Genomic DNA, 11,254 nt, shown 5'->3' on the forward strand with positions numbered 1-11,254 from the left:
ACACTTAATATAACAACTTTTGTTGTTCTTAATTAATTGATTCGGCTTTATCTAGATACGCACATAAAATATGCCTAGAATTGCATCTAGATAAAATTGTATCAATTAATTTGGAACAAAAGGGAGTAGTACTTCTCTTCATTATCGTTCAATTAATTCATTGCTTATCGAAACTAGTACTCCCTCAGTTTCATAATACTTGCCGTGATCGTAGTTAAAGCTTAAGCTAAAACCATGACAACAAATATGGGACGGAGGGAGTAGTACTTATAACTAGTAGGAGTACTATTTCTCTTTGTTAGTATATACAAATACTTGTCTCGAATTTGATCTTGATATTCGGACAAATTCGCCACAAACAATCAAGACGCATAGGCGGCGAAACCCCACGTCAAGAGTCAACACGTCCACACCTCTCCGGTCTCCGCCAATAGGAGACCATTCGTGGCTTCGTGCGCCGCCGGTTACCAAGACGTCCCACTACACCCAGCTCTCTCTCCTCGGCGTCCCCAACGCTCCATCCCCGAGCTGGCCGGAGCTCGCATGGTCCCGCGGGAGCCCCGCCACTGAGGTAGCGAGCGAGCGCGCGCGAGATGTCCGTGGCGCCGTCGCTGCGCGGTGCCGCCAAGGCCGCGCGGCGCCACCCGTCGGGCCGCGGCGGAGGGAGGCGCCGCGCCGGGGTCGTCCTGCTCCTCGCGATGGCCTACGCGGCGGGGCTGCTCATGTTCGTCCTCGGAGGCGGAAGCCCCGTCGACGGCGGCGGCGGCGGCGGCGTCACGGTGGCGTCGTTTCGGCGGCGTGGCGCGCCCGCGCCGCCGCCCGGGTCCGTGTACCGCAGCCACATCGTGTTCGAGCGGCTCTGGCCCGACATACGCGACGACGCCGCGCCCGCGTCCACCACCGCCACCGCCGCCTCCGCTTCCTCCCTCTCCACGCCCTCTTCGTGGCGCCGCAGCATGGTGCGTGATCTTAGTTTTCGCAGTTGCTTACCGTACTTCAAACTCGACGGAGATTGGGGTCCTCCCGTTGCGTTGCCTGCTTCTCCCGGTCCGATTCTCCTGGTTCATTACGGCATTAGGAGAAACATTCGGGGGGAGGAATTTCGGGATCCTTTTGGTGCTTTTGCTGTGATTTAGCACGGGAAATGATGGCGCGGTAGTATATTGCTGCTCCGTGAGCTGCTGTTCGTGGTGCGCGAGTTATTTGCGCCCAGAAAAAGTCTGGTTCTCTATTCCTAGTCTTCGTCTTCCCGTGAGCGAGGCCATCTGCCCCCTGCATTTCCTTTGTGTACGGTTGTTCCCATCTGCTATGCGCGTGATTTTAGATGCACTCAGGCAGTCCTGCACTCAGGTGTGCTAACCTGTTGCTTTGTTGGGCATCAAGCTGCTACGCAGCTATTCTTTGCCAAACAAGGAACATGCTGTTTTACAAGTAAATATCCTCGAGTCCTTATGGTTCAGATGGAATAGATTTGGGTGATAGATCTTCTGCTTTTGGGCAGGTTTCTGAATCCAGTCGGTATAAATGTGCTGTTCAGAGTCTAGGAAATACTAGTCGTAGGGAAATAACTTCACATGCCACAAGTAGGAACCGATTTCTTGAATCAGTCCTTGGACTTCCAGCATGTTCATTTTGTCCATTGAAACTTATATGCTCTTGTCAGTAATCATATCAAAATTATGGTGTTGTGCAGTTAACTACACCACGTTATCCGGATTCTGGAGAGCTATGGGTGCCTTGTGTCAAAAGGAGGCTGATTCCATCAGGTTCAACTCTCCTGCCTTTTGTTATTTTTCACTAAAATAATTGTTGCCACGTATCAGTACTTCTTTGTGTTCCATAAATGATCAGCGCTGAAAGACGAGATTAGGATTAACATTGATAGTCTGCATCCTTTTTTTTTGGCTCTTTGCAGAGTTGCCGCCTTCAAATGGTTATCTCATAGTTGAAGCAAATGGTGGTCTCAATCAACAGCGTCTTTCTGTAAGTTACTGGACCGTTCTTTATATAAAATTTATGGCCATGCTTAGAAAAACTCTTGTTAGTATCTACTATTCTTGGAGTCATCTAGTGTCACACTATCATTTGACTGAGATAGGTTTCATCAATAATTTTTTGCTGGAAAGACACTGATACTATCTTGGTACACACGTAGGAGGCTTATCTGTCCCAAGACTGCATGTATTTTCTTACTTTTCTAGTTTTCTTTCATCGTCTTGGTTACATATGTCAGCTGGCCTTCTGCTGTGAATTTATTTCTTCTCACCTGAGAGGTTGAGAACGATGCTATGGTCTCTACCATTAGCTATGATGTTGATGTATGATGTGTGTCAAGTCCTTGGAACCTTCACACTATGCTGAGTAAAGTTATGGACAGTACAACTCCTGACCTTTTATTAATGCAGATCTGCGATGCAGTTGCTGTGGCCAGCTTGCTTAATGCAACTCTTGTGATCCCAGTATTTCATTTGAATAGCGTTTGGCGTGATCCTAGGTAACTAATGCTATTTTTCGCTCACTGCTTTCATCCGTCACACATTAGATATTTGCCATTTTAATATGATGGATGCCTGTCTGGACCAGTAGTCCCTTTCTCGTTACTAGTAATTATGCACGCACAATGTGCGTGTCAAGACTAATAAATTCTGTAAATGTGTGGTGCAATACAACTATATACAATTACCAAGATGTTGAATAATTCATTTCTAAGCTACATGTGCCAGCCTCTACACAGAAAGTATATTCACTGCGTGTGCTCATATTATTTGGACAGAAGTATCTGTACTCTAATGGAGCTTCTATCTGATCTTGCACTTTCCAACTCTCAAATTGTATCCAATCATGGACATATGCATTATTATGATATTCAAAAGAGTTCCTGCCCTGGGCATGATGCTTATAAGTAACATGAAAGGTCTTCACCATGTAATGAAGTAGCATTTGTTGTCTGATTCAGAGGGGTACTATGAGCCTCTAGTCATGTCAGCGTGTGAATCTCACGATAAAAACAATAGTGAATCCTACCTAATTATTAGAAGTGACATTTTTTTTTTAGGTGGAAGCTATAGTCAACTATAAGAAATCTAACCATGGCAACCCATACTATCTTACCGACTTCTTTCCCTATCTTTTGAGAATTTGTATTAACTTCTGTACATCGTTTGAAAGGGTAGATACATGTAAATTTGGCTCCAATCCTTGGGAAAATCTTCCATCCGAAGGAAACCAAAAGCCACGCAAATTTATTAAATTGTATTTCCCAACATTTACTCTTGTACGGTACAGTTACTTAATAGTAGTTCATTTAACTAATGATAAACCCACGAAAGTTTATTTTTGACATTCTACTTCGTATTCTAATATATATTGGTTCTGAACGGAATTATTTTCTCCTAACTTCTATTAATGTTGCAGTGCAAGATTAAAGCAGATGCTGTTTACATGTTTCATCAAACTAAATTTACAGTTCTCTGTAGCATGCAAAGTTCATATACAATAGCAGTAGCGTTAGGTGTTCTCATCCAAATTTATTCCTTTCCCTTGTGCTGTGCCACGTATGAACACTATTGTAGAGAGTTTCAGGATAATAATGTGTTTACCTCCTGTTATGTTTTTCAGCAAATTTAGTGATATTTTTGACGAAGATCGTTTTATCGAGACACTCAGACAACATGTAAGAGTGGTGAAGGAACTCCCTAAAGATGTTTTGCTGCGCTTCAATCATAATATCAGCAGCATACCAAACATGAGAACTAAAGCCTACTCATCTCCAGATCACTATCTGCAGAAGGTGTTACCAAAATTACTGGAGTTAGGGTATGGTAAACGCTCCCCACCACAGACAAAAAAAGAGAGGCCTGGATTGAATATGGTTTCATTATATTTCTATTCCATGCAGGGTTGTGCGCATCGCCCCATTCTCCAATAGATTGGCTCAGTCAGTTCCATCGAATATCCAGGCCTTGAGATGTTTGGTGAACTACCAGGCACTGCGATTTGCCGAGCCAATAAGAGTTCTTGCAGAGGACATGGTTGTCCGAATGATGAAAAAGAGTTCTTCGACTGGTGGGAAATATGTCTCGGTGCATCTCCGTTTCGAAGAGGTGTTAATACACTCTCTCTTGGGAGTTAAGTATTACATTGCATACTTCTTCCATCGTATTAAGACTTGTGCATACTGTTCAGGATATGGTAGCTTTTTCATGCTGTACATATGATGGTGGCCGGAAGGAACAGATTGAAATGGAAAATGCCCGTGAAAGGAGCTGGAGAGGGAAGTTTCACCGACCTGGTCGAGTTATCAATCCTGAGGCAAACAGAAGGGATGGAAAATGCCCACTTACTCCTCTAGAGGTCGGTATATTGTTTTACCCCTTTCCATTCTGTATGTTTGTACTGTAAAACTGTGATTTAAGCAGTCCTTTGGGCATATGTGCAATCAGTAATGCATTCGTTTTCAGGTCATTACTTAAGATCACTTTAGGGTTTATGTTTTGTGCTTTCCTTTTTTGTATAGAATTGCTGTCTGCTACTTTATCATGTGAAGTTTCAGGTCAATAATAGCAACCTTTAAGTTGAATGCCAAAAAAAATTACTGGAGATAATGTGTTAACTGACTGAATTTGAGCAGGTTGGTATGATGCTGCGAGGCATGGGATTTGACAATACAACCTTCCTCTATGTAGCTTCTGGCAAAATATACAATGCTGCAAAATACATGGCTCCCCTTCGCCAGATGTTCCCTCTTTTAGAGACCAAGGACACTCTTGCTTTGCCTGAAGAACTTGCTGAGTTTAAGGTATGGCTCCCCAGCCAAGCCTGATATTGTTCTGAATGTTGGACGACTAATGCATTAAATGTTCATCGATTTCACATTGATTTTGTTCATACTGTTTGGATATTGTCCTACTCACTAACCCATTTTCTGTAGGGGTACTCATCTCGGTTAGCAGCATTAGATTACACTGTCTCTGTTCAGAGCGAGGTGTTTGTGACGACTCAAGGGGGGAACTTCCCTCACTTTCTGATGGGGCACAGGCGTTACCTGCTAGGAGGGAATGCAAAGACAATAAAACCTGACAAACGGAATCTGGTCTTATCTTTTGATGATCCGAATATCAGGTTAGTTTGAGCTGCCATTCTATGTTGATAGAGTACGATAGGTCACACTGAATCAGTTTCAGTTTTTGTCTATTTTCTGAACTGCCTTCACCAAGCCTAATTGCTGAAGCAGTTGTTTCTCACCCAAGGCTGCCCCTTCTTATCTTTCTGCCAACCATGACTGACCTCTGTAGCTGTTGCCCATTTTTCTGAATACATTATCTTCATAAATTGCAAACATCTCTTAGTTGGCCTTCACATACGTAATCTGATGATAAGTAAATTCAAATACTCCCGCTGATCCATAATAAGTGTTGGGAACTTAGTACGAAAGTTGTACTAAGTACAAAATCCCAGACACTTATTATGGATTGGAGGCAGTAAGTAAATTGACTTGGTACTATATGAAACTCACACACTCTCTGTGAACTGCAGATGGAGTCGATTCAAGCGCCAGATGCAGGATATACTACACCACAGTGACGTAAGGGGCATTGCATTCAGGAAACCTAACGATTCCATATACACCTTCCCCATGCCTGATTGCATGTGTCAGCAAGATGGAACATAAAGCTCAAATGCTTCAATCCTCTTGCCTTTTTGCACCAAAGGCATGGCATCATGGGTTGTACAAATTACAATGAATAATTGACGGTCATGGTCAAAGCTGTAGAGAATTTAAGCATTTGAGCTTCGCATGAGATACCCCTCTCGCATGACTCGAGCCATTCAATGCTGGATCGAATGTTCAGATAGCGTCTAATGGCAAGAATTCCAGAGGAGCAGCAATGGAGAGGACCTGAGAGATTCTGTATACTTGTAGGTAGTCCACAGTATAGCAATCACCATTTGTTAGTTCTATCTGTCGGTTGTAAAGAAGAGAGAGTTGAGTAATTGGGTTGTAGATACGAACACAACCTGACTGCATCAATGTATATCCAAAAACAAGGGCTAACAACCAATTTCAAAGAAAGGAATTTTTCAGCATATCATCACAGCATTTGTTCTTGCATTTCATCTTGCTCTTGGCAATTCATATTCCAAATGCTTTCACAGAGTAGATCCAACGTTTTTTTCCATCATTTTTTCCTTCTGGGACGTTATCAATAAAATGACACCATTTGTTTGTACTCAGGACGAGCATTGGACTGCGTATAAAGTTTTGCTGCCCTGGTTTTGGCGTTATATATTTAACATAAATTCTCGTCTCTGCTCCCAGCCGGTACATGGCTGAATGGCTCCCATTGTTCCAGTGCGATTGGCCTCTCTGTAGCTAACTAGCTGCATAGAGCGACTGAATGATTGCTTATTTAATAGAAAGGAAAGCCACCCTACTCAAATCCAACATATGGCAAATGGTATTAACCAAAATATGGAAATGTTGGATGTTGTGCAGATTTCCTTGGACAGGTATATGCGTCATGACTCATGAGCTGAGCCATCAAGATACAAATACAGGTCGACAGTCCGAAGGCAGGATACGGATACAGAGTCTCAAACAAGGAGAAACGATTCAAGCAGATCAACTCACGAAGGAAACAAAATCTTTACTGATGCAACCTGGAAGGAAAATCAAGGCTCAGGTTCTCAAGGCTCACTTTCTACAGGCCTCGGAGTATACTGTCAAATTCAACAGCAATGTACTGAAGAGAAAATTCTAATCCAAGCTTCAGCACCAGTGACATCTTCTGCTCTTCAGGCTGAAGCCCTTGCTTTTCTTCTAGAGGCTAGAGTAGCAGGGAAGCTCCAGCTGCAGCACACCTACTTCCTAACTGACAATCTAGTACCTGCAACGGCTGCAATAGCACCAATGATATCTGATACTCAGATTCCCTGGGAACTAACTGAGGCACCAAATTGCTGAATACAAAAGAGCTTCTACAAACATGCAGCCAAAGGTGTATCACATTCACATCAAAAGAGAGCTCAATAGTATTGCTCACGACTGTGCACAACAGTCACTTTGACATTCTTCGTCGATGCCTATCTTTAGGTGTTCAAATTCAGCTCATTTTATGGTAGGAATTTGTCCCTTTCAATTTGCCCTTCAAACTTTTTTAAACCCAGGGATTTGTGCTATACATTCTAAACTGTTTATGGGCTGAATAAATTTGACGCCACCGGCGCCTCTCTCTGTTAAAAAAAATATGGATTCTGTTTTAAAGCTACTACTGTAGTTCATTTCATACACATACCCTTTTTTTTTTTTTGGTAACGATCGCTACCTAATTTTTAAAATTTTAGAGAGCATATGTGCTTCGCTTCGCTGCAATAAGTCCACGCCCATATATAGCATAGCATTAGGGCGCTAAGGAAACATGTTAGCTTTAGCACAGTTTGACCTCTCATTGATAAATGTTGCGTTACTATGATTATGAAGGAAGACATCGTATGAACCGGTAATCCCTCCGACCAAAAGAAAAAAAAAACTGAAAACAACCGATTCACTGAATAAACGTACAGATAGACAACACAGCCACATGTCACATAACCATAGAAAGAAGGGAGGGAAAATTAGCTATCTACAGTGTTCAAATCAATTTAGGTAAGCTAAACTGATCAGCACTGATCAGCCTTTATATAGTGCAATATTTCTCTGACACTAGATGGTTGAAAGCACCCATCACCATTGATGAGTCGATGACCATGATGCTAATGAGGAGGACGTCTAATGCTATCGATGTAGTTATTACTCCCTCATTATAAAATAAGTAGGAGTATCATAGTTTTGTTTAGATATATTAAGACGCATTTTAGTTATAAATCCATTTGTGTCTAGATAAAGTTGCCACTTATTTTAGAAGGAAGGAGGAGTGTAAAGTAAATGCTTTTGTACTTACACGCATTTATGGATGTAGTTGTTTTGTCTATTTGGCCTTCAGATTTAGCTAAAAGAAGGAGATAAACTTCGTTTTTTATCTACCATTGCGAGCGAAAATCTCAAGAAATGAATCGTTATACACTTATACCCACGCTGATGCGTGTGTATAAAATCTATTCTCGAGTAATTATCATAGTCCAATTTAGTTGAACGATTCGTTGTTTTGTTATCCAACTTTGGTTCTACAGTCAAAAGTCGTCCGGTGTTCCTATTTTGACACGGTAGGATTCGTCATCAGATTATAATACAGTACTAGAGTTTGTCAAACATGACCCTCACGCTTTGGAAGTTCCGTTTCTTTTTCTAAATGTTTTGGAAGTTAGTCCAGCAGCAGCACATATATCCACTTCACTCGAGTGAGCCGGAATGTTGATTGATCGGCCTTCGTTCTATTCGAGCCGGAGCTGTCCACGGCGAAAGCCCACAAGGAGAGCTTTTTCTTCTTTGATGGAACCCACAAGGAGAGGTGATTCCAGCCATGTCGGCAATCCCTCGTGATGGATCCTCCAAGTATAAACAAGAAATGAGCCCACGTGGCCACGTCGGAGAGCAGAGGACTCCGCGTGTGCGTCGACCCCCGTCCCAATCAAATCAAATCAAATCAAATCAAATCAAATCCATTCTCTGCTGCTGTCACCGACCAAAGTGAACTAGCCACCGCGTGGTCCTAAACGGCATCTTTACGGTGTAGCCCATTTCAAAACGAAATGTGCCCGTTTTAATCCATTTAAATCGATTTTGCAAACACAACTCAGCCGGTTGTCAAATCCATTGGATCTGCTGGTATATTGCCTTTTTTTTCTCCCTTCTCATGATCTCATCACACAATTAACACATATGAATGGAAAACAATAAAGTTGCAACCAAATTATTTTAAACGGTGCATAGCCAAATAAACAACATAGCTGAGAATTAACATACTAGTTCACAAGAGAACAACTAAAATGAGATGAGATGACTACTCGTTTCTGCCAATGTCCACTAATGCTTGATCAAATTCGCATGAAGTTGATTGGGAATGTTGCTCACAAATCTCATGATACACGTGGAGAAACTCTTCAAACGTTGCTGACCCATACTACGGATCAACCAATTCTTAAAATCCCACCCTCCGAGATCCATCTACGTACAAGTGGCAATGGTCATATAATTTTTGCTGACCAATTTCTATGTGAGCGCTCCACCAAACATAACTAGATTTGTATCTCAAATTATGTCGCGCAAATGAACGAATAGGTCCTAGGCGTCGATGTTGGTGGATGGGGCCAAGGTGTTCGACGGCGAACTAGACCGTCCAGACGGTGACGAGCGCGCAAGGTCGCCGGCAGTAGAACGGGCCTCTAGGAGCAGTGGCTGAATTGGATGATCCCGGGAATGGTGATGGGGTGTGGCAAACCTTGACCTTGCGTTAGTTTCGTGGCACAAAGGAAGGGGCACGATTTGCATTAGTTTCGTGGGCGGACAACCTCAACTTGTTTGTATCAGACTGCGATGGACTACACCTTCAGCTAGATGTGGCTTATGTATTCTCAAAAAAAAAAAAAGATGTGGCGTTACGGAAAAACTTTCAGCCACCTATAACCTTTTTTTTTTGAAACAGGGGTAGGGTCCGAAGACCCTAGGAGCTGCTTATATTAACGAAGCTGCGATTACAATTTACAGAAAAACCCCTACAGATTGGGGATATTCTCGATAAGGACCTAGCTTTTACAGAACAGACCCTAGAAAGAATAGGAAAAAAGCAATCGGGTCCTTCAAGCTCTGCACCGCAACTGGTTGCCATCGAGATGCTCCGCCACATCACTGACACCGACGCCGGGGATGAACCACTTGATCCGACGTCGTGGCGAGAGCAGTAGATCTTCCCCTCGGACTTCTTGGTCTCTGGGAAGTAGAGGATGAGGAGGGTCGCCTTTCGACCATGAGATGCATAGGCAGCGCGGTGGAGGCCGCCGGCTTGAGTCCTCTGCTGAAGAGATCCAGAGACGAGAGCACAGAGGCTCTCCAGTTGGAGGGGCTGATGTCTACGGGGTTTCTATTCTTGTAGACAGTGTTGGGCCTCCAAGAGCAGAGGTTTGTAGAACAGCAGCAAGTTTCCGTTAAGTGGATCACCCAAGGTTTATCGAACTCAGGGAGGAAGAGGTCAAAGATATCCCTCTCATGCAACCCCGCAACCACAAAGCAAGAAGTCTCTTGTGTCCCCAACACACCTAATAGGTGCACTAGTTCGGCGAAGAGATAGTGAAATACAGGTGGTATGAATAAGTATGAGCAAGTAGTAACGGCGCCGTGAAAAGTGCTTGCCGGCGTGTGGTTGATGGTAGTAATATTGCAGGAAGTAAAGATGCAGTAAAACAGTAAACAAGCAGCGATAGCAGTATTTGGAAACAAGGCCTAGGGATCATACTTTCACTAGTGGACACTCTCAACATTGATCACATAACATAATAAATAGATAGATGCTAGACTCTACACCCTCTTGTTGAATGATGAACACCACTAACTGTGGAAGATTACACGAACCCTCAATGCCGGAGTTAAGAAGCTCCACAATATTCGATGTTCATGTTTAAATAACCTTAGAGTGCATGACAGATCAACATAACCAAACCAAGTACTAACATAGCATGCACACTGTCACCTTCACACTACGAAAGGAGGAATAGATCACATCAATACTATCATAGCAATAGTTAACTTCATAATCTACAAGAGATCACAATCATAGCCCACGCCAAGTACTACACGATGCACACACTCGTCACCATTACACCGTGCGGGAGGAATAAACTACTTTAATAACATCACTAGAGTAGCACGCAGATATATTGTGATAAAAAACACATTGCGATCATAAAGAGATATAAATAAGCACTTCACTATGCCATTCATAACGGTGAATAAGTATTCTGTGAAATATAGCCTAAGAGACCCACACGGTGCACACACCTGTCACCTTTACACACGTGGGACAAGGAGTCTCCGGAGATCACATAAGTAAAACCCACTTGACTAGCATAATGACATCTAGATTACAAGCATCATCATATGAATCTCAATCATGTAGGGCAGCTCATGAGATTATTGTATTGAAGCACATAGGAGAGAAATTAACCACATAGCTACCGGTACAGCCCCGAGCCTCGATGGAGAACTACTCCCTCCTCATGGGAGACAACAGTGTTGATGGAGATGGCGGTGGTGTCGATGGAGGAGCCTTCCGGGGGCACTTCCCCGTCTCGGCGGCGTGCCGGAACAGAGACTCCTGTCCCC

General features: G+C 43.2%; 1 protein-coding gene across 1 annotated transcript; it reads left to right on the top strand.

The window, feature by feature from the left end:
• Window positions 1–593: 593 nt before the first annotated feature.
• LOC124652995 (O-fucosyltransferase 9-like) lies at window positions 594–5,963 on the top strand. Its single transcript, XM_047192044.1, has 10 exons — window positions 594–959; window positions 1,694–1,766; window positions 1,916–1,983; window positions 2,406–2,494; window positions 3,619–3,816; window positions 3,899–4,103; window positions 4,186–4,353; window positions 4,631–4,798; window positions 4,931–5,121; window positions 5,536–5,963. The coding sequence occupies exons 1-10, from the start codon at window positions 594–596 to the stop codon at window positions 5,669–5,671; spliced, it is 1,662 nt and encodes a 553-aa protein (XP_047048000.1). The 3' UTR covers window positions 5,672–5,963.
• Window positions 5,964–11,254: the final 5,291 nt, after the last annotated feature.

The sequence above is a fragment of the Lolium rigidum genome, chromosome 5 (assembly GCF_022539505.1).
Source record: "Lolium rigidum isolate FL_2022 chromosome 5, APGP_CSIRO_Lrig_0.1, whole genome shotgun sequence".
NCBI classification, from domain to species: domain Eukaryota; kingdom Viridiplantae; phylum Streptophyta; class Magnoliopsida; order Poales; family Poaceae; genus Lolium; species Lolium rigidum.

Coding starts and splice junctions, on each gene's coding strand:
- LOC124652995 (XM_047192044.1), top strand. CDS start 594: ATGTCCGTGGCGCCGTCGCTGCGCGGTGCCGCCAAGGCCGCGCGGCGC. Junction 2,495..3,618: donor AGCGTTTGGCGTGATCCTAG/GTAACTAATGCT, acceptor TATGTTTTTCAG/CAAATTTAGTGATATTTTTG. Junction 3,817..3,898: donor CCAAAATTACTGGAGTTAGG/GTATGGTAAACG, acceptor TATTCCATGCAG/GGTTGTGCGCATCGCCCCAT.